General features: G+C 42.5%; 1 protein-coding gene across 2 annotated transcripts in view; it reads left to right on the forward strand.

Annotated features, from left to right (window-relative positions):
- The window catches only part of smg6 (SMG6 nonsense mediated mRNA decay factor), a 389,388-nt gene that overhangs the window by 186,084 nt on the left and 179,008 nt on the right, over window positions 1-24,296 (forward strand). For both annotated transcript variants that reach the window (XM_059655460.1, XM_059655461.1), the window contains exon 13: window positions 11,437-11,638. In XM_059655460.1, the coding sequence (XP_059511443.1) occupies window positions 11,437-11,638 (202 nt within the window). The remainder of the gene's footprint in view (window positions 1-11,436; window positions 11,639-24,296) is intronic.

A 24,296-nucleotide genomic window follows, 5' to 3' on the forward strand; every position in this document is an offset into this window, starting at 1 on the left:
TGTATTTATCTTAAACCTTTGGTGGCCTTAGGGCATTCGAAAACAACCCATGCTGGTTTGAAGTCTACTCAGTATTGTAACAGAGAGAAGCAGAACAGTCAACTTGCAAACAACACAGTTACGCATACAGCAACAAGTTGAAATACCCAGTAGTTGTTGCTTTATGTTTTGAATAGGGATTAAAGTTTGCCCAGGACATCAGGTACATGCTACTGCTCTTTCACGTAGGTCAAGAAGAAGTAGAGGGCGATCTTTTTCCAGCAGTGCATGTAGCATGCTTAGAGCCTACATTCGAAAAGAAAAGGCAACTCAGACAGTGCAGCACTCCCTTTCATTCTATTCTGAAGAAGAGTCATTGGACTTGATACATTGAGTCTGTTTTCCCTCCATAGACACTGCCAGATTTGCTGAGTTTCTCCGGCAATTTTTGTTTTTTGTTTCCTTTGAGACTACCTCTGGGAGTTTTATTAATTTATGGAATAAGAGTGTCACTTGGAAAACCAACACTTATGGTACATCCCTAATTACCCTCAAGAAAGTGATTGAGAGTTATGTTCTTAAACTACTGTGTTACATGTGCACATATGCCGACAGCTCTGTTATGAAGGGAGTCCTAGGGCTCTGACCTTGTGACAATGAAGGGATGGCAGTATAGTTCCAGGTTGGGATATGAGTGGCTTCAAAGGGAATTTGAGATGTTCAGGATTTTGACTGAGGTGCTAATCAAATGTACTACCTTGCCCACAATGATGCTGATCAACAAAGAACAAAGAAAATTACAGGAACAGGCCCTTCTGCCCTCCAAGCCTGCACCAATCCAGATCCTCTATCTAAACCTGTCGCCTATTTTCCAAGGATCTGTATCCCTCTGCTCCTTGCGCATTCATCTATCTGTCTAGATACATACTAAATGGTGTAATTGTGCCTGCCTCCACCACTCCGCTGGCAATGCCTTCCAGGCGCCCACCACCCTCTGTGTAAAGAACTTTCCACGCATATCTCCCTTAAACTTACCTCCTCTCAGTTTGAAATCGTGACCTGTAGTAATTGAGTCCCCCACTCTGGGGGAAAAAGCTTCTTACTATCCACCCTGTCTAAACCTCTCTTGATTGTGTAGACCTCAATCAGGTCCCCCCTCATCCTTCGTCTTTTTAATGTAAATAATCCTAATCAACTCAACCTCTTTTAATAGTTAGCACCCTCCATACCAGGCAACATCCTGGTGAGCCTCCTCTGCACCCTCTCCAAAGCATCCATATCCTTTTGGTAATGTGGCGACCAGAACTGTACACAGTATTCCAAATGTTGTCAAACCAAAGTCTTATACAACTGTAACATGACCTGCCAACTCTTGTACTCAGTACCCCGTCCGATGAATGAAAGCATGCCATGTGCCTTGTTGACCACTCTATTGACCTGCATTGCCACCTTCAGGGAACAATGGACCTGAACACCCAGATCTCTCTGTTCATCAATTTTCTCCAGGACTTTTCCATTTACTGTATAGTTCACTCTTGAATTGGATCTTCCAAAATGCATCACCTCACATTTGCCTGGATTGAATGCCATCTGCCATTTCTCTGCCCAACTCTCCAATCTATCTATATTCTGCTACATTCTCTGACAGTCCCCTTCACTATCAGCTACTCCACCAATCTTAGTATCATCTGCAATGGATATATTGGAGCTGCCCTTGTTCTTGCAGGCTTTAGAGAGCTGGGGAGTAACTGACTCACTGCAAGATTCTGTGCGGTTATAAGTTAGGAATGTAAGCTGTGTAGTGATGAGCAAACATACCTACTTCTCACCTTAAGATGGAGTGAATGTCATTGAAGCAGCAGAAGCAGTGGTTGGGCCAAGGAAACACCAGAAATGATATCATGGGCTGAGGTGTCGTTTCATCCAGTCATTGTTCTTTGTGCTTTTGATTTACGTCACTGGAGAGATTTCTCACTTTGATTCCCATTGATGACAGTTTTACTAGAGGTCCTGAAGTCTCACTTGATAAAATATTGCTTTGATTTCAAGAGTTGTCACACTCAGCTGAAGTGTCCATTTGAATAATGGACATAAGTCTCTGCTGTGGAGCATGGAACAGCAGCCCGAGTCCAAGGTGAGAGTAATACACCTAATTTAGGTTCAGGTTAGTAATTAAAAACAATTGCTGCTGAAGGAACTCAACTTGGATTGCTGCTACACATGGTTTAGCCTGGTTATATTGTGATGAGGGTGAACCATCTGTCACCTTTCCTAATTGGTTGGCAATGGCAGGTAGAACCCAACTGGGCAAAACTGGATTTGCTTCAGCCAACTCTGTTTAAAATATCAGGTGTGTAGACAGTGTGACTGTCCTGTAAGTGATGTTGCCACTTAACCAGAAAAAGTACACTGCTAAATAATTGATAAATAACTACTATCCACACCATCAGGAAATGTATAAATCCCACTTAGACTACCGAAGTGACCCAATTTGTCTGACAGCCTGCTATTCAAGACAAAGCGATTCACACCAGGTTCTGCGAGAAAGCAATATTTATTTGTTGTAACATGCTTAAAGCAGAGAAACAGAAAGTGTTGGAGAAACTCAGCAGAGCTGGCAGCATCTGTGAAGAGAAAACCGATTAATGTTTTGCATCCAGTGACTCTTTATCAGGACTTCTAAAGGAGGCTCACTGGACTTGAAACAGTTGCTGCCAGTCCTGCAGAATTACTCCAGCTCTTTGTTTTTGTTTCAGATTTTCAGCATCCATAGTTCTTTGCTTCATTTCAGAGAAAAGAAAGGATTTACAGTCCACTACTATACAACCTAGATTGTACTTGCCCTCAGTTATGCACGTGCACATTCTTTCATGATAAAGACAGACAGAAGATAAATTATTCAACACAGGTACTGAGTTAAAAAAGAAAACGCACAGGATAAACAAAATCTACGTCCAAATCATAAGGTGCAAAGTTCTTTCCTACGTCATTTTTAATATTAGCAATAATATTAAACCTTGGCCATTGACACTTATTTATAGGGTGATGGTTGTTCTTTAATTCATGGTTGGTCAAGTGCAACTATCTCGTCTTTTGCTTTAGGATTCCTTATTTTAATCTTCCTGGGTTTTCTGTCTTTTTCTCAAGGTAGGTGAGTGATGTTTTCGATCAGGTTTTTCCCTTCTATGCTGACCCTGGCACCTGTGGCATTTTAACTTTCTGCACCTTAACTAATCAGACAGCTGTTGTCAGGCAGAATTAACTCAAAACATTTTGTGCCACTCGGTCTTGAATTCTCTCTTACTGCTTCAAAATGTAACATTATCTCACAGCTCAAAAAAAAAGTATCACTTGATTACTTTTAAGTGCAAAATCATCCTGGAATTTGTTATAGCACTTCAGTTCAGTTCCAAAAGAGAAAGATGTGTGGTCTCTGACGAAGAGTTGAGCTTGGAGAAGGGAATTCTCAGCCCAAAACCATAGCTTATAAGAGAAAACAAGAGGGAGCTCATTAAATTATGGAACTGTGAAATGGAAGTAGGGCTAAATGTAGAACACAACTACCAGAAGTGAAGTTCTCAACAAAGTGATTTGATTTGATTTGATTTAATTTATTACTGTTAATGTGTACGGTGAAAAGAGTTGTCTTACGTGCTTTACAGGCAGATCATACTGTGCAAATGCAAGCAGCCATCAGGACAGCCCAATCCAAGTTTCAACTAGTTACCAAGAATGGATTGCTGCCAGAAGGGAACAGGGATTGTGATTAAATAGTGCGTGGTTGTAATTACTAGCGCAGCCTTGATTGATCAAGTGACCTATTTGTGTGCTATAACTTTGAACAATTCTGTCTCGTTTATATGAAAGACAAATTTATGTTTGATTGAATTACCCTATAGGTATATGTCTTAAATTTTAAAATGCCATGCCTTCAGATGTTTTGCTGTTCACTCTTGTTCTGCAGACGTTACAACCATCTGTTTGGATCTGAATTGAGTGCAGAACAAGTCCGAGTCAATGTGCTGTAAGGTGTTGAACGTTTGCTCAGGAACCTGTTATCAGTCCACTTGGATAATAAAAACATAACCTGCACTGAGTTTCAGATCCTGCTTGTGGAAGGCAAGCATCTCTAATTTTCTGTGGAAGCCGAACATCTCTAATTTTCTGTGGAAGCCAAACATCTCTAATTTTCTGTGGAAGCCACTGAGTGGACCACAAGTAGAATATTTAAAGTTTAAATTCTGACATTGTTTATAGTTTGAGGGTTGGTAGTTTTCAAGACAAAGTGTTGTTTGTAAAATTGCAGAATAATATGTCTTCTGCATCCACGTTACAAATTATGGCATTGGCTTTAATAACTTTGTGTTTTTACTCTCTGATAATCCAGCTGCTGTTCTGCCTGAATCCCATTCATTCTTGTACCCTGCCTGTGCTTGCTGTGTGCATATATCTCCCTTCCTTGTCTTCTTTCTTTCTTCTGCAATTTTCTCACTTGTAATCTGCTTTTTCAATGGTGGAAGAGCCCAGCACATCAGTGCATAAGGCTGAAACATTCACAGCAATCTTCAGCCAGAAGTGCTAAGTGGATGATCCATCTTGGTCTCTTCTGGAGATCCCCAGCATCACAGATACCAGTCTTCAGCCAAATCACTTCACTCCATGTGATGTCAGGAAACAGTTTGAGACACTGGATACTGCGAAGTCTATGGCCCCTGACAGCATTCTGGCAATAGTACTGAAGACTTCTGCTCCCGAACTTATTACTCCCCTAGCCAAGCTTTTCCAAAATTTCTCTGTCAACACCTTCCAACCTTGACCTTCACCATCCAGAATGATAAGGGCAGTGGATACACGGCAGACCCATCACTTGCAAGTTCTCCTCCCAATTACAAACCATCCTGACTCTGAGATATATCACCGTACCTTCAGTGTCACAACCTTGAAACTCCTTTCCTAATAATATTACAGGTGTCCCTTCCACCCCACGGCTGTAAGAGTTCAAAAAGGCAGCCCACCACCACCACCTTCGGACATTTAGAAATGGATGATAAATGCTGGCCCGACCAATGACACTCGCATCGTATGGACTATTTTCCTTAAAAAGAGTATTGCTTAATGTGCCAATTTCTCTACTAAGTTCTGCTATCCTTTTCCTTTTGTGAGTGTCACTCTCATGTGAAGTGCATCTTGTATTCTTGAGCAAAGATAGACTGGGTTGTCGGATCTAAATAAAAACCAAAAGAACTCTGGATGCTGTAAATCAGAGACAAAAGTAGAAATTGCTGGAAAAGCTCAGCAGGTCTGGCAGCATGTGTGGAGAGAAATCAGATTTAATGTTTCGGGTCAAATGACCCTCCACTCAACCCAAAATGTTAATTCTGATTTCTCTCCTCAGATGCTGCCAGACCTGCTCAGCTTTTGTAGCAATTTCTATTTTTGTACTGATTGATCTCGTTTGTTTCCTAAGCCATAAGATTTATGACCTGTTTGACTCCTGATGTTGAGCATTCCATATGGTGCCTCTCCTCACCTGATGATCCTGGCTTTTGTTTTGTATTTGTAACGGTGGCTAACGTCTAGATTGGGTTACAGTAATACTGTACTCCCCTGTGTCATTTGTTGGGATTGGCATTCATTATACAGCTCTATTCAGAGCATGTAATGGTTTATGTTTTTATATTGAAACTGTTCCCCAAGCTACTGTCTCAAACCGAATTGTAGTCAGCAGATTGGATTTGAGTTTACATTGAGCCTGACATTTCAGTGCAATACTGAGTAAGTACTATGTTTTTGAAAACGCTGTCCCTGAATGAAATGTAGTGCTGACCTGAGTATTCAGTGTTTTGGGTGCAGGTTGTGTTATCATACCTTAACTGTCCCACCAAAACTCACTTTAATCGGTGATTGTTGTAATATTGTTTTAGGACCTTCTGTTACAAGACTTAAATGACAGAAGTTATTGTGTTTTGAAGTAAATGTTGGTGATCTATGGAAAGTGTATTTAGGCAGTTAGTGAACTTTGGTTTATGAAAAGATACTATTTTGTTTCCATGTTTTGACATGAGTGTGCAACTGCCTGAATCATCTACTTAGCATAGAACCGCGACAGTGTGGAAAGAGGCCATTTGGCCTATCAAGTCTGCATCCACCCTCCGAAGATCTTTCCACCCAGACCGAGCTCCCTACCTTATTCCCATAACCCTGCATTTACCATGGCCAACTCACCTAGCCTGTACATCCCTGGCCAGTATGGGGCAGTCTAGCATGGCCAATCTGCCTAACTGGAGCACCTGGAGGAAACCCATGCTGACACAGGGCGACCATGGAAACTCCACACTGACAGTTGATCAAGGCTGGAATCAAACCCAGGCCCCTGGCACTGTGATGTAGCAGTGCTAACCACTTAGCCACTCTGCTGCCATATGCTCCTTATTCCTAAATTCTACCCATATGACCTTGCTTGATGAGCCCTCCCAAGATGTAGAAGAATCATCGAACTTATGACCGGCAGTAGCTGAGGCATACCTCATGCTCGGTTAGGTGATTTCAGACAAGATGTTTGCCGGGCCAATATTCTGAACAATAATATTGCTATAGAGACAGAGCAGCAAAGGTTTACCAGACCGATCCTGGGATGGTAGGATTGACGTATGAGGACAGGTTGAATAGATTAGGATAAAGAATGAGTGGGGGAATCTCACAGAAACCTATAAAATTCTAACAGGATTAGACATTGGGAACATCCTTCCTGATCTACAGTGTCCAGACCAGGGTCACAGTCTACGGCTATGAGTTAAACCATATATGACCGACATGAGGAAAAATTTCTTCCCCTAGAGTGTGGTGTGTGCAGAGAATTCCCTATCACAAAGTAGTCAAGGCCAGAATGTTGTATGGTTTCAAGGAGCTAGATGTAGCATTTCGGGCTAAAGGGATCAAAGGGTAGAGAAAAACAGGAACAGGCTATTGAGTTGGATCCTCAGCCATGATCATTATGGTGGAGCAGGCTCAAAGGGCTAACTGGCTTACTCCTGCACCTACCTTCTGTGTTTCTATATGAATGAGTACAGAAGGGGTCTGCCTCCCTCTCCTTATTTCCTTAAAGTCCCTTGCTGTTGTCCACAGCATAACTCTTACTCTAGTCTTCAACCTTAGCAATGCTGATGTCAATAATTCATTGTACAAATAGTCTTGGGAAGTTGAATACACATCATTATTGTCGAGACATAAGACTGCAGGATATCAATCTGCTATTTTATCGAACCACTCTTCCAAAACATGATTCAGTGTGCTTTGGCAGATTTTATCTGCCCGGTGTATAAAGGAATTCTATACATTTCATCAGATAGTTTATGTACTTTGCAATTCTCTTTCAATGAAGGATCATTTTGATGAAAATAATTTTTTTCCATGTAGTAATTCTCTTAACTTACGATAAACAAGTAATTGGGACAGGGAGCAGCAATGTCTTATTGCAATTATGCAGGGCCTTGGTGAGGCCCTACCTGGATTTGTGTTTGTAGCCTTGGCCTCCTTATCCGATGAAGGATGTTTGGCCATAGATAGAGTGCAACAAAGTTTTAGTGTTCTGGGTTTTAACTGACAATACCGCAGCACCCCCTCCAAAGTACCTTCAAAAAAGAGAGCAGAACTGGTGCAAATTGGAAGAGAAAAGAGTAGTTGTGGAGAAACCTGCCTCAGGAAGTGGAAAAGATTAAACTTATTGCAAGCAGAAGCTTGCTGCAGCTTGGTGTTTGTTTTTGAGAGGCTCTGAATTGAATGAGCTACTCATTGCCATACAATGATTTTGGGCCTGTAAACGAAAGCCCTGTACTTATACCCACAGGGCCATGACTCTCCCTGTTTTCTGGCATGTTCCAGCACACCTGCCAGGGGAGGCTGCCTTGAAATTATTCTTAGGCAATATACCCTAGGACTTGAAGATAATCCAATTTTCTAGGGCAGGATTAAATCCTTCATCAGACATTTTACCCTTCCCGCTGTCTTAAAGGATTTTGCAATGAATGCAAAATACTGGTGGCTAGCACTGATTGTAATTGGTGCAGACAGCGGTTATGGTGAGAATTCAGCTGACTGTATTCCTATTAGACATATTGTGCACACAAGGGATGGATAAACCATTGATTCTGCAGCCCAGATTGAGGGCCACCTTTAATGTGTTGAATCTTTATTAAATTGAAGCGAATATGTCCAAGCTGAACCAACAAGCTGCTGAGAGATTGCTCAGTCTTGCTACCCAGTAGTGCTCAGATGTTGGATGTCTTGGAAATACCTCCCATTTTATGCCACACTGAAGAGCTTTAAGTCTAGTCAATTACTTTGAAGCATATTTACTGCATTTAGTGTTGAACACAGTAGTCATTCTAGGTCAGTCATGAGATTAATGCCAATTAATATTTTCTTGATGATCCATAGTTGACTGGGGATCAGGAGAAGCACTCCCTGGTTTTCATCAATTAGTGCCAGAGTCTTCGGCGTAATTACTTAAGATAGTCAATTTTACAAGTTTCTAGCATCCTTTATAACCTCAGGATATCACATCCTCAGCCAATAAAATCATTTTGAAAAATAATCACTGTTATAAGGTAGGAACTAACAGATTTGCGCAGAGCAAGATCCCCTAAATAACCACTGACAGTGACTAGATCATATTTATTAGTGATGTTGATTGTGTTACACCTCCTTGGGCACTGCACTGGAAATCAAGCCCCACTATTCCTGGCGTCATCACAAAATTTGAAAATTTTAAAAAATACACAAAATTTTAATGTTGCCAGGAAGCATATACCAGGTTTTTGCGCTTAACAAAAATTCCTATCAATTACAGATTCTAACTACTTGTTAAAATTCTAACTCATTTATAAATCTCCCTGTCTACACACAGACACAGACAAAACATGGGTGTTATGGCAAAGGTAATAATTCTGGAGGCAGTTCAGTGATCCCTGTTGTAGGGTTTGCTGATCAAACTCTACTGCTTCTTGATCTTCCTTCTCCAGATGCTTTCACTTATTTGCAAGACACACACAACATGACACTTTCACATTGATAAAGGTCCCTGACTTATTTATTAAAAGCCACAGCTTACAGCAACTGATGAGGGGAAGTAATTTGGTTGTTTCAGGTTTGAGATGCATTTTGCTGAAGAGCAGAAATAGCTCTTTCCCTTCCGGTCTGATGATTTCTTATCCGAATATTCTGCCCCCACTCTGTTTGCCTGCTCTGTTGGCAGGCAGGGTGACTTTGTCATTGATAACGGGCCACCAATTTCACAGACTAATTAGCAATATATGGCCAAATCTGTGTGTAGCCCCCTGATTCCAGCTCATTTGGAACTGGGCTTTTGTCACTGCTTGAACCAGCAACTTTGTAGATCAGGGTGCTGAGGGCATCTGCTGTGTTGTTCTTCTAACTTGGGTGTTGTGGTATTGGCGTGGCATAGTAGTTGGCACTGCTGCCTCACAGTGCCCTGGACCTGGGTTCAATCCCAGCCTTGGGCGACTGGATGTGAGGAGTTTGCACGTTCTCCCCAGGTCTGTGTGGTTTCCTCCCATAGTCCAAAGATGAGGAGGTTACCATGTGCATGGATTTGTCATGCCAGATTGCCCATGGTGTCGACGGATTTGCAGATTAGTTGGTTTGTCATGGGAATGGGGTGAGGAAGTGGATCTGTGTTGGATGCTGTTCAGAGGGTTGGTATAGTCTCAGTGGGGCAAATGGCCTTTACTCATTCTAGAGGGATTCTATGTTCACCAGAGAGGACAGACTTCCGATTCGGGTTTTATTCACTAGTTTGCAGCTCTGACAATGCAGTACAACCGCAGAATTAGTACAAGAAGTTTCATCACAAATTTATAAACTGAAATGTTGGGAGTGGAACTTGTGCTCCTGAGTTTGAATGTTGCGTTCTGGATATCACATTTTGAAAAACTACTGACACATCATTGCAGGCAAATGTGTTGACTAATTGCTTGTAGTGTGATTCTTTATGACCTGGGGTCTGGAATACATTGTAATGTGATGGCTGCTTTATCCCGAGAAAGCCAGTAGTCTAGTCTTCAGTATTTGGAATGTTGTTTAAATTGATACATGCTATTCTCACCATTTGAGAGGAAAGGCTGGTCCAGTTCACAAATTCTTTGCCCTTTGAGAGAGGTCGAATTATCGACAGTCACCTGTCTGTATAATGGTGGTATCTAACTGGGTAGAATGAGCAATATGTTGTCCAGAAAAAAGCCAATTAGTCCATCAGTGATAATGGGAACTGCAGATGCTGGAGATTCCAAGATAATAAAATGTGAGGCTGGATGAACACAGCAGGCCAAGCAGCATCTCTGCTGAAGGGTCTAGGCCCGAAACGTCAGCTTTTGTGCTCCTGAGATGCTGCTTGGCCTGCTGTGTCCATCCAGCCTCACACTTTATTATCATAGTCCATCAGTGGTTGGTTTTTGATTGCTTTTGTGCTTCTTCTCAGTACCTGCCTCAGACAGCATCTCAGAGTTGTGGCTTTCAGGACACATCTAGTTTCATCTTTAGTGGTGTCATTGAATCACTTGGTGCGGTCCATTGAAACACTGGCCGGGAAACCATTGTGTACCTTTGCTACCCTCAGATGTACTTACTCGTGGTCTTCAGTATGGATTTTGAGGGGCTTCGCAGGATTCTGCCATAATTTGTAGTGAATTCCTTCGGGTGTGTCACTGTTTGTGGTGCATCCAGGGGAGCGTGTTGTGGGGTGCAGGGGAACGTGTGCGGCCTGTTGTGGGCGCGGGGCGTGTGTTGTGGGGTGCCGGGGAGCGTGTCGCGGCCAATCACAGGGCGCTGGGGAGCATGTTGTGGGCACCAGGGAGTGTGTTGCGGTTTGTCGTGGGTGCCAGGGAGCATGTCGCAGCTTCTTGTGGGCGCTGGGGAGCGTGCCCCAGGGCACAGGTGTGTGTGTCGTGGATGCCAAGGAACGTGTTGCAGCCTGTAGAAAATACTAGGAATCTTGTCAACATTTCCACAACCCTTACATTTGCAGAATACAGTTGTGAAGCCAGCCATTCCTAACATAGGTCAGTGAAGTTCATTTGCCACTTGTGAGAAAAGTGCACTCTGATACAAATACTTCATTTCCTGGAAAAGAACTGGCTAAAAAGCATTAAAGCATGTATTAAATACTGTGCAAATATTAATTGGAGCAGGAGTGTCAAAGCTCCAAGTCACAACACCTGCATCTGTTTCTTTTTTCCTAATTGGGTAATCGTTTGAGAGCAAAATCCGGAACTGTTCTTGCACTGACTTAATAAAAACATCATCTGTTTTTCTAGTTCCGAATGAATGTTTTATTATTAACAATGTCTTTACATCCTAAAACACTTTGCTGAGCATCGCTTTCTTCTCCCTAGTGACCTAACCTTTGGCTCTTGTTTTTTTTCTGTTGAATTTCCTCTCCAGAATTGCCATCGATGTGTGGGCCATACTGGCAGAGTTCTGTAACATTTTCACAGCTGTCAACCAGTCAGAGGTACCGCTGTACAAGGACCCGGATGAGGACCTCACCCTGCTTGTTCTGGAGGAGGACAAGATCCTCTCAGGCTTTGTTCCTCTGCTGGCTGCCCCTCAGGACCCGTGCTACGTGGAGACAGCCGCAGATAAGGTCAGCCGGGGGGCATGCTATAAACTCTTGTTCCTGGGAAGGCTTTTTTTAAACAGAATGTGATTAAGTCAGTGAGGGTGTAAAGGGAAAACTGTGACCTCAACATCTGACATCTGCCTTTGTGGCACCAGTGTCATGAAAAGCACCTCTTCCTGTAGCGTGTGCTCTGTGGCATGCTTTTGTATACACTGTTCCCTCCCTGTCTAAATAGCTTGTGTTGGCCACCTCCTCATTAATCCAAATGGAGGACGTCAGGCCCTGCCACAGAACTCTGCACTGGGCAGTCATCCAGCTTTCTCAGGCTGTATTACAGTTCCATAACATCTTTCCAATGAGGCTATAAGTTGAAACCCAACATTTGCTCTTACTTTCACCCACCTCCTAATCAATGTCAGTCTTTACTTTTAATAGTCAGTTTTTGCAGTTGTATTTATGTTCAAGTAAATTTGCAAAGTGAAAAGCCTAAAAAGTCGCCTTAGCTACACACAGTGGCTGTGAAATCTTGTTTAATTCTTCAGCTTGTGGCAGCCTGGTTTACTCACTTGGAGCTCAACCATGCAAGCGCGTTCATTGACAACTTCTCCACGTTCCAGTGAGTCAAGCATTTGTTTATGGCACATAGAATCTGTCACTTCTGAGGATTCCAAGTGATAAATGGAAGTCTTTTGTCAGGAACAGAGTAGGCTGGAACCTCTGAGCAGACTAGTCAAGTTATGTAGAGAGAAAGAGGTACATAGATAGACACATGCCATTGCTAAAGATCATGCAATTAGTCAGAAGACTAAAGAAGAGACAACATTATCTGAATAGTGTAATTTTAAAGGCAAAGGGGCAGATACCGAAAGTCACATGTACACAAATCTGATAAGGTAATAGGATAAATTGAGAAGGCTGTTTAAAAAGTGTCATGGAGTACAAAAACAAGTAAATCCTACTAAACTTCCTTGACACATTCTTTTGATTCTAACTACAGTGCTGCCTCATTCTGGACACCAAACTCTAAGAAGTCTATCAAACCCATAGAGTGAGTGCCAAAATGATTTACTAGAATGGTACCAGAGAGACTGGAGAAATGGTTATTTCCGTTGGAGAGAGAAACTAAGACAACAAGCCATTCAAAAGAGGAGGAACTATTACCAGTGGCAACAAGGTCAATAACCAGGGGACCTGTTTCCAATAATTGGCAGAAAAACCAGAGTTGATAAGACAGAAACAAAAAATTGCCTCTGCAGTGAATTATGCACTGGAATGGGCTGCCTGAAAAGGTCGTGGAAATAAATTCATTTGTAACTTTCAAAAGGAAATTGGATGAACAACTGAGTAGAAATATTTGCAGGGGAGTTGGAGTAATGGCATAGCTCAATCAGAAAGCTGGCACAGACACAGTTATAGAGTTGTAGAGATCTACAGCATGGAAACAGATCCTTCAATCCAACTCGTCCGTGCCAACCAGATATATAAATCTAGTTCCACTTGTCAGCATTGGGCTCATATCCTTCTAAACTCTTCCTATTCATATACGCATCCAGATGCCTTTTAAATGTTATAATTGTACCAGCCTTCACCATTTCCTGTGGCAGCTGATTCCATACATGCACCATCTTCTGTGTGAAAAAAGTTACGTCTTTTTATATCTTTCCCCTTTCGGCTATGCCCTCTAGTTTTGTATTCCCCCACCCCAGGGAAAAGAACTTGCCCATTCACCCTATCCAGGCCCTTCATGATTTTATAAATCTCTATAAGGTCACCCCTCAGCCTCCGACGCTCCAGGGAAAATAACCCCAGCCTATTCAGCCTCTCCTCTTAGCACAAACCCTCCAACCCTGGTAACATCCTTGTGAATCTTTTCTGAACCTTTTCTGTAGGAGAGAGACTAGAATTCTGTGATCTTTTGAATAGTATTGTTCTCAAAGATGTAGAGGCATATTAAATCAGAAATAAGGAGTGAGATTCAGTTTGTAAGATGGCTTTTCTGTTGTTGATCTTAATGGTGTACCTTGTACAGTCGTATGAAATACTTCCCTACAAGTTCCTTTCAATGAACTTCCTCATGAGAAGAAGGACTTTCTTTGGGCCTTACATGATTTGGATGCTTCAGTAGATCGATGTGTTGCTGAAGTACATTCATTTGCTGCAGTAATACCTGGCATTCTGACTCTGGACACAGTAGCAGTTTTTTTATGTCGGCTTATTAGCACCAGTACTGTAGTGGAGATCAGTTCACTGGACAAGTGTGATACCGCAGTTTGAAGTCTGTATGCTGGATTGCCATGTTTTGTTTTTTCTTTTCAACATGATAGCGGAGTAACAGCACAGTGTGCTGACTCCTCAGCCCAGGAGCCTGCTGCATTTTTGCACTCTTTTCTTCTCGTTTCTGACTTCTGACGTTAATTGAGGTACCATTGTATGGTGACTTATTAGACTGTCCACTGTATTTTTTTTTGTAAAATTGCAGGGGGCAATAAATTGCTATTCTGTTCTTACTCCACGACAAGTCTCAAGAATGGATGCCTCATTGCAGAGAGCTTAACTTATCAGACTCTATTCCCTCAAGGTTGCTTGCTCTGTGATGTCATTCTTTGTTCCTAGGCCAGCATTTATTGCTCATCCCAAACTGCCCTGAGGGCAGTTCAGAATCAGTCATAGTACAGTGTGCTTGGACTCACATGTAGGCCACATTGGGTAAGGACATTAATGAACTAGATAACAAGGTGTGGAGCTGGATGAACACAGTAGGCCAAGCAGCATCAGAGGAGCAGGAAAGCTGACATTTCGGTTCTGGACCCTTCTCTAGCAGTGGGGGAGGGGAAGGGGACTCTGAAATAAATAGGGGTGGGGGGGTGCGGATGGAATTTGGATAAAAGAGCAGATAGGTGGGGATGGAGCGAGAAAAGGTGAGTGTAGGTGGGGAGTTAGGGTGGGCATAGGTCAGTCCAGGGACAAATGAACTAGATGGATTTTTCTGACAGTTGGCAATGGATTCGACTCTTGATTACAGATTTTTATTCTTCTGTGGCAGGAGTTGAACCTAGGGCCCCAGAATATTACCTGGATCCCTGGATTCACTGTCCAATGGTAATACCACCATGCCATCACCTCACTCCCTGTCACTGGCAACTCGCACTGTGTGATCACCAGCAGCCTGCACAATGCCATTAGCCTCACATGGGTAGCTTGTGCCCTGTTGTTTCAGCAGCAAAGGTTTTGGGTCTTGATATCTTCTTGCTATTTAAATTCAACTGACTTAATGAACTAATGGATGGCATAGCTAGTGAGGAAAATAATTGTCAGAACATAACAGGACCATTATGCAGCCCAGACACAGAGAAGGAGTCTGTGCCTTTAAGAGGAAAGGGGAAAATTAATGAGAGAAAAATTGTGCCGAACTCTCACTCGCAGTAATAATCATCTTGCAGTAAATAAACCAGAGCTGGTCTGGAGCAAGAACAAACCTTCAGAACAATAAAAAGTGTGTCAGCCCTGAGAAGTCAGTTATTTTGGCATGGATGTGATGTAGAACAAGATTGATACAAGTCTGGTGTGGAACGATCTCCTGTTTGGGGAAAGGTAACTGTTGAGTTGTAAACTTAATTATAATTGCCTGTCGTACCATTGATAGGAGGCATTCACAACAATAGATCACAGTTCCGTCAAGGATGGTAACATAGCGTTTGAGGACAATCCCTCCCTTTGATTTGGATTTTTTGAAACTGCTTTCTATAAAATGTCAGTGTATACAGAAAACAGCAACAGAGTCTAAATGTGTTCTCATGTGTTAGAATCCACAAACTAAACTTAACATGACAATGAAGCAGTGACCTTGAATGTTCGGAGGTTTGATTTCATTTAACAAAATTGATCCCGGCTGAGGGTGTGCTATAAGGACACTGCACCCAACTTCAATATTAAATCACCAGGTGACCAGTTTCAAATACAATCTCATGCCATAAATTATTGGAGAATGTAATAGAGCTTTTAAACGGCTGAAAAAGGCCTTTCAGCCCATCGTGTCCCTCCCAGTGACTACACTTCCATTTATTCTAATCCTTTTTTCCAACATTTGGCCTGTAGCCTTGAACGTTACGGCATTTCGAGTCTTCAGCTAAGCAGTTGTTAAATAAGAGAGAGAGCAAGCTCAGACTAGCATGGGGTTGTATCTCAACATTGAACATTCTGTTGACACCCAGTGCCCTGTTAACACTGTTAAACCAGCACCTTTTGGGGCAGTACCTCAGTCAGGTTGAGCATTTTGGGAGAGGAGTCAGTTTTAAAGGGGTTGGCTGTGGTTTTTCTGTCCCCAGCCTTCATTCAGGGTTCTGAGATTTCTTGAACTTTCTCCTACACACTGAGACAGGAACTTCTAGAATCATTCATTTTTAATCAAGTTCTTCCGCTTTCTAGCTCAAAATATTGGTGTGTTTGTAGGCAAGTGCAGTGAGCTGGAAGTTTGTATTTCCCTGTAGAATGAGTGGCTCATTTGCACTGCATGATGCATTTGTTTTGTTTATCTTTGGATGAACGTTGAAACATAGAAGATAAGGAGGAGGAGGTCATTCGACCCTTTGAGCCTGTTCCGCCATTTTTCACGATCATGGCTGATTGTCCAGCCCAATATCCTAATCCTGCTTTCTCCCCATAACCTTCAGTCCCATTCGCCACAAGTGCTATATCTAGTCACCTGTTGAATACATTAAATGTTTTGGCATCAGCTGCTTCCTGTGGTAATGAATTCCACAGTCTCACCACTCTCTGGGTGGAGAAATGTCTCCTCATCTCCGTCCAGAATTGCCTATCCTGAATCATCATACTGTGACCCCTGGTTCTGGACACATCCTCCATCGGGAACAAATTGCACAAGAGCAGTGCCTCTCCTTCCCTCCCTGACAGCCAGTATTTTGTGGCATCAGCTTAAAGCAGCTCTGTGTTTTACACTTGTGTGGTATGATTGAGGCAACAGGAACCTTGTGGGTTGAGCAACTGATGGATTGCACCATTGTGAACTGACTGTGTGTTGCCAGGCAAGTTGGCCATGAAAAACCATTATTTAACATTTAGTTTGATTGAATATTTGTCACTTTTCTACACTATGAAGCCTTGACCACAACAGTGTGCGAACTATAAAATCTCACTTGTTTTGTTTCTGAGTTAGAGTTTCTAGTTCAGAGCTAGAGAGATTTGCAGCTGTGTGCACAGATCAATAAATCTGAACAGTTTAAAGATGTGTGAAGTAGAAATCTAGTTATTAAAAGTTGAATAATACACGTGCAACAGTTGGTGCGTTAATAACTGTAAGCAGGCTGTTAAAACATATAAATCTGCTTAACTTGAGTCTGTTGGCAGCAAATATCTCACCTGGTCAGGTAGTGATAACCTGCTTCTGAGTTAGATAGTTGTGAGTTTAAGCCTCACTTCAGGTCTTGAGCTCATGATTTTCCAGGACACAGGTTAATGTCTGAGATGCTAAGTTAAGGAGATGTCTGTTTGCTGTAGTTAACTCAGGTGGAAGTGAAAGATCCAGTGGTGCAATTTTGGCAGGAGTGGGAATTCTTCATGTGAATTCATTATTCCTCTTTATCCAACGAGCAAAATCATTAACTGGAGATTTATCTCACTGCTGCTTGCTTTATGCATGACTTCGATCTGCAGTAAATGTTAATTCCATGCATATGAAGTGTTTTGAAACTTGATGACATATTAATGCAAAGTCCTCTTCCTCCTCTTAGTATGGCTGAGTGAAACCTACATGAATGACATTTTTCATGTCCCTCATGTAACAGAGCCCACCTTCCCTGAGAATCAGGTGAGCCAGCTCCATATCCTTGTGTATCAAATATGTGGTTGGTGGCAGGGATCCTTACTCTCACTCACCAATAACAACACCACCATCACCAACTCGCCCCATGCAACCTGCACCACCCCGCCGCGAACCTGAACTCTTGCACTCTTGCACTCATGTATCTCTTCCCTGCCTGGTAGATACCTTCACCCCCACTCTTGTGTAGCCCGTGTGCCCACAATACACACAATGTGCAGCTGACTTTCAAGCTTCCTATTAAGACATATCTTTTTATGATCAAGTTTTTGGTCACCTACCCAATATCTCTTGATATGGTTTAATGTCTTATTTTATTTTACAATGTACTGCCCATGTAAAGCACCTTGGAACATTTATTTGTTTTAGACATCCGAAATAGATATGAGTTCAGAAAAACAAATTACTGTGGATGCTGGAAACCTGAAACAAAAATAGAAAATGCTGGTGAAACTCAGTGGGTCTGGAAACATCTGTGGAGCAAGGAATGGTGTTAGCATTTTGAGTGTGGTATGACTGCTTCAGAACTGAAGAGTCATATTGGATGCACAATCGTAGCTGCTTCTCTCCTCTCAGGTGTGGTCAGACCTGTGCTGCTGCTAAAGTAAGTCTGATTTACTTTGTGATCTCCTTAAAGAAGTAAAATGACATGATCAGATGCACAAGTTTGGCCAGCTTCAGTCCTCAGGTTACACCCCTGCCCTGACTTCAGTGATTACTAAAAGATCACCACTAATGCCTCCACTATCTCTTCAGCTATCTCCTTCAGAACTCTGCGGTGTAGTCCGTCTGGTCCAGGTGATATTTCCACCTTCAGACCTTTCAGTTTTTTTAACCCCTTCTCCCTGTGACGGCCACCATACTCACCTCAGTCTCCCAACTGTCTTGAATTTTTAGGAAATTACTCATGTCTTCCACCATGAGGACTGACGTGAAGTACTTATTCAGTTTCTCGGCCATTTCTTTCTTCCCATTGCTACTTCTCCAGTGTCATTTTCCAGCAGCTCAATGTCCACTTTTACCTCTCTATTGCCCCTTATATATCTAAAGGAACTCTTGCAATTTTTTTTTATATTACTGGCTAGCTTACCCTCACATTTAATCTCCCTCCTTTTTTCTTTTTTGTTGTCCTCTGTTCATCTTTTTCGGCTTCCCAATCCTCTGGCTTCCCACTACCCTTCACCACAATGTATGCTTTCTCTTTTGCTTTCATGCTGTCTCCAACTTTTCTTGTCAAGCATGGTTTCCTTATCCTCCTCTTAGTATGCTGTTTTTACCTCAGGATGAAATTTTGCTTTATATCCTGAATTACTCCCCAAAACTCCTGCCATTGCTGTTCTACTGTCTTTCCTGCTAGGCTCCTCTCCAGGTCAGTTCTGGTCAGCTCCTTCCTTATGCCTCTGGAGTTGTCTTAATTCAGCTGCAGTACTGTTGCATCAAATTACACCTTGTCCCTCTCAAATTGCAGAGTAAATTCTATCATATTACGGTCACTGCCTCCAAAAAGTTGCTTCACCTTAAGTTCCTTTATTAAGTCTGCCTCATTACACATCACTAAATCCAGAATAATACAGTGTGGAGCTGGAGGAACACGGCAAGGCAGGCAGCATCAGAGGAGCAGGAAAGTTGACGTTTGGGGTCAGGACCCTACTTTAGAAATGGGAGAGGGGGAAGAGAGCTCCAAAATAAATGGGGGGTGGGATGGGTTGGGGCTGGGGTAGGTGGGATGGTGATAGATCAGTGCAGGTAGGCAGTGGTGGGGCTTAGTCAGTGAGATGGGAGAAGTGGATAGGTGGAAGAGATTATGGTTAGGTTGGTAGCATCGGTAGTTCTTACTAAATCTAGATCTCTCTAAACCTGGAATTGCCAGATCACAAGGGAGTTCTACCACATCTGCTCCAAAAAACTGTCTCGTAGACTTTCCACAAATTCCTTTTCTTGCGATGCACTACCAACCTGATTTTTCCAGTCCACCAGCACATTGAAATCCCCTGTGATCACTGTAACCTTGCCTTTCTTTCATACCTTCTCTATCTCTTGGTGTATCTTATGCCCCATGCCCTGACTACTGTTTGCAGACCTGTACTTAACTCCCATTATGGGTTTTTTTTTGCATTTGTGGTTCCTCAACTCTATCCACACAGACTCGACATCATCTGACCCTACACCGTTTTTTGCTATCGACTTAATTTCATTTCTTACTAATAAGGCACCCTTGCCCCCTCTGCCCAACTGCCTGTCTTTTCAATAGGATAAATATCCTTGGATATTTAACTTCTGATTCTGATCCCGTTGCAGCCACATCTCCATGATGCCCACCACATCATACCTGTCAATTTCAATCTGCACCAGAAGTGCATTTACCTTATTTTGTTAACCGCATGCCCTGAGATACAATACCTTCAGTCCTGTATTGATCAACCTTCCTCTCGTTGTTATTCATTTATCCAGGGATCTTGAAATGTGATTCCTAACCCTATCCAAACACACTCTCCTGTTTTGTGTGCTGGAGATTTTAATAACCTCTCCTGAGTTCTCCTTTATTTTCATTTTTTCATATTTATCAATGCATTTGAATGCACCCCAACAGGTGCTAACCTGCTGCTTTCTTTCCCATTGGCCATTATACTACTTGGCATTTTACCCGTCCCTTCACACCCCAGTTTCTAGTTTAAAATCCTTTTCATCAGCCTATTTATCCTTTCCGCTAGGACATTGATCCCAGCTCAGTTCATGCGGAGACGGTCCCAACAGTACAGGTCTCTCCTGTTCCAATACTGATGCCAGTGCCCCATGAAAAGGAACCCCGCTTTCCTGCACCTCTTTTAGCTATGTGTTTATTTCTCTTATTCTGGAACTCCTATGCCAGGTTTCACTTGGCTCGGGCAGTAAGCCAGAGAGTTTCACCCTCGAGGACTTGTTCTTTAATTTAGTTTCTAGTTCCTGATAATCCTTAAACAGATTCTCTTTCCTTGTCTTTTCTATGGTGTTTGGCCAGATGTGGACCACAACAACTGGATCCTCCCCCTTCCTCTCCAGTGTCTTTTTAAGCTGGTCAGAGATGACCCTCCCCCTGGCACTGGGCAGGCCATACACCATGCCCGACTCTCAGTGATAATGGGAACTGCAGATGCTGGAGAATCCAAGATAACAAAGTGTGGAGCTGGATGAACACAGCAGGCCAAGCAGCATCTCGGAAGCACAAAAGCTGACGTTTAGGGTCTAGACCCTTCATCAGAGCTCTCAGATGAAGGGTCTAGGCCCGAAACGTCAGCTTTTGTGCTCCTGAGATGCTGCTTGGCCTGCTTTGTTCATCCAGCTCCACACTTTGCTATTATGCCCGACTCTCAGTCCTGCTTACAAAAGATACTATCTATTTCCCTAATTATGGAATCCCCTGCAACTGTCACTTGTCTTTTTGTTCCCTCTATTGAATGACCTCCTATATTATAGTGCCATGGTCAGCTGGCTCGTCCTCTTTATAGCTGTTTTCCTTGCCCAAACAGGGAGCAAGTACCTCATACCAGTTGGACGAGGTCAACAGCTGAAGTGTCTCTGTTCTTGACTACAGACTGGGATGTTTTCCTTAGAACATGGCAATTTGAGTGGGGACGTGATTGAAATGTGTCAAATTATTAGGGGCATAGACAGGGCGGAGGGGAAGAATGTTTTCCTCTTGGTGAATGCATCACGGGGCATAGATTTAAGGTAGGGCAGGAAGTTGAGAAGAGATGTAGGGTAAGATTTTTGTTTCACCCAGAGTGTGGTGGGAATATGGAGCTCACTGCCTTTGAGGGTGGTTGAAGCAGAAACCTCACAACATTGAAGAAGTATTCAGATGTCCCTAAGAAACCCCAAGGGACCTGGGTTCGATTCCAACCTCGGGCAACTGTCTCTGTGGAGTTTGCACATTCTCCCCATGTCTGCGTGGGTTTCCTCCGGGTGCTCCGGTTTCCTCCCACAGTCCAAAGATGTGCAGGTAAGGTGGATTGGCCATGCTAAATTGCCTGTCGTGTTCAGGGGTGTGTGGGTTATAGGGGGATGGGTCTGGGTGGGATGCTTCAAGGGGCGGTGTGGACTTGTTAGGCCAAATGGCCTGTTTCCACACTGTAGGGAATCTAATCATAAAAGGGCATGGGCCAAGTGCTGGCACATGGGATTAGAATAGTCAGGTGGTTGGTTTTGACCAGCATGGACTTGATGGGCTCTAACCCCCTATAAGATGTTGGGGTAGATAGATAAAGCTTTCCTTAGCATCTGACTGAACTTCTGTGTCTTGGAGATGCTTGATTCTGAACTTAGTGCTTGAAATATGAACATTTAATTCCTATACACATTTCTCTGTTCAGTTATAAAATTCAAACTTAAAAGCCAGCATCTGTCTCAACTGCCCTTCCTCGCAACCACTTGATGTCCGTACGCAACTTGCTGTTCACATCCTCTTCCTATTATGGGATAAAGTAGCAATGTTGTTCAAGTTTACTGTCTCTATCTCATAAAGTTTTTTTTTGATACTTTGACCTGTGCCTGCGTCTACCTGAAGCTCAGATTGTCAATGCACTGCTTCTCTATAAAACTGCCACAGGTGGCAGTTACAGGGGGTTGCCCATGGATTGTCTTGACAGTCAGAGGCTTCTGAGATGCTGATTACATGTCAGGTGAGGCTTTCTTTACTGTGGAACTGAGAGAGTTGGCTAAAGGCCAGTCAGCATTACTCCATGTGCAATGATGTAGGCTGTTTCTGCAGGTGGGGCAGTGTGGGAAAATAGGCAGTAAATGTAATTTAATATTGCAATTTTGGTTATTTTCCTGAGAATTGCAGCAAAATAAAATGCTAGTGTGTTTAATTCTTAACATCCAAGTACAGAGTGCACGGACGATGATGCTCTGTTGATTTGTCCAACAAAATCCCATAATTCATGTGCCTGCCCTTTACGGATTTGGTTACCTTTGCAGTAGTTAGTGCAATTGTTATTCACCCATGGTTACAAAGGAAAAAAATGATTTAAAAAAAACTACTTCCTGGATTAAGTGTACATGCTGTATGTACTATGGCAAACGTTTGTGAAAATCGCTAATAACAAAATTCTGTGGGAACATTTTCCCTATGAACTACAACAAATCTTGACATAGTGGAAGGGTGGGAAGCAGAAACAGGTGTGCTACTTGTGGACATTGTGTATGTTTGTTTTATGGAGAGTCAGCAGTATCTTGCAAGAAGAAATGGTACCAGAGAATCTTACCTCACTGAAGTAATTCATTTGGGCCATCTGTCTGCTAGCTCTTTATTACAGCAATCCAAAACTAATCCCAAAATTAATCCCAGTGTCCAGGTTTCTCCTCCAAACCTTCTATTGCTGTCTGCTTGAAGCATTTATCACTGATTCTTTATAGTAACGGAAACATTCCAAACAGTGAGCGTTCTTCTAGAACACAGGATGATGGGTGTGTGGCATTATTGATTGCAGAACATTTATCTTGTGGCTTTTCCATGAGTAACAAGTGTTGCTGTCACTTTGGCTGCATGCCATTTACTGTGACTGGAGCAGACCAAGGCTACTTGCTGCTCCTCCTACTGTGGTGCTTGGACCTCACAAATAGTTATCTCCCGGACATGATCTAGTTCATTCAAAGTTTGCCATTGATGTGCTGACACTATGAGGGGTTCACCTTCTTCCAGTGAATGTTACATTAACAACGTCAATACACGATAAGCAAGAATATTACTGTAGAGTTAATCTCTTTACTCCCTAAGGAACCTGGAGACACTTGCAGTAAATTGCCAGGATTATCCTTAATTTGTTGGACAATTAAAAAGCCAACCCATGGTCAGATATAAACCAGCATCTCAGTTTTACTAGCTGCAGAGTGCTGGGTGACTTTGACTCTTAATTTAAATATATTTGTTACAGGGGCATCAAGGCCTAGATGCTCATTTGCTTTTTAAAGCCCAACCCTAAACTACTTTGTTAGATTTTGAAGACAGGGCACATTTTTATATATGCTGTCCTTGATTGGTTAGAGCCGTCAGAATGCTAGGACTGTACTGAGATGCCCCTTCACTGTGTTTAGCTTTTTAATGTAGTATTAATGATAATAAATACACTTTGGTTCAAAGACCTGAGATGTTACAGCTGCAGTGCTGCATTTCTTTGCCAATTTGCAACGAGATCGCATATCCTGTTCAACTGAATGTAGTGATTACTCAATCATTAAGTTCTGCTCCTGACCATGGAAATGTATCGGACAGTAAGAGCTCATTTATGCAGAACCTATTCAGTTGTTCTAATTTGCCCCCCTTCTACTTTCATAGCCCTTTGTTGTGTCTTGCCTCCAATATGTTCTGAAAAGGTGCAATGGTCTGTACCTCAACCACTTCTTATGAGAAAATATTTCATAGCTCACTAGCTCTGTTGAGAAATATCTCCTAACCTTTGTCCTCCTTGTGCGACCTCTTTAAATTAATGGCTGCTCGTTACTGACTCGCATGCCAAGGGAATAATTTCCCCCCTTTCCCTATCTTTAAAACTATCCCAAATCTCTTAGTTTTCTGAGTAAAATATAAACCCAGAATCTCAACTCTCCTCCTAAATATGATTGCTATTCACTTGAGTAATTCTGGTGCATCTATCCTGTATGCTTTTAATGCCTTTTCTGTGAGGGCTACTCAAGATTGCACACATTATGTTAATTGACCAAAGTTTGCTACTTACGTTAGTTGTTATTTTTCGTATGCCTGTTTCTAAAGCATGAAACGCTGTTGGCTCTTATGTGCCTTCACATTGAGTAGAATAATTCTGTGGAATAACAATAGTTTGTCAAGCACATGAAAAGTCTCAATTGTTA

The sequence above is a fragment of the Stegostoma tigrinum genome, chromosome 27 (genome assembly GCF_030684315.1).
Source record: "Stegostoma tigrinum isolate sSteTig4 chromosome 27, sSteTig4.hap1, whole genome shotgun sequence".
In the NCBI taxonomy this organism is placed as follows: domain Eukaryota; kingdom Metazoa; phylum Chordata; class Chondrichthyes; order Orectolobiformes; family Stegostomatidae; genus Stegostoma; species Stegostoma tigrinum.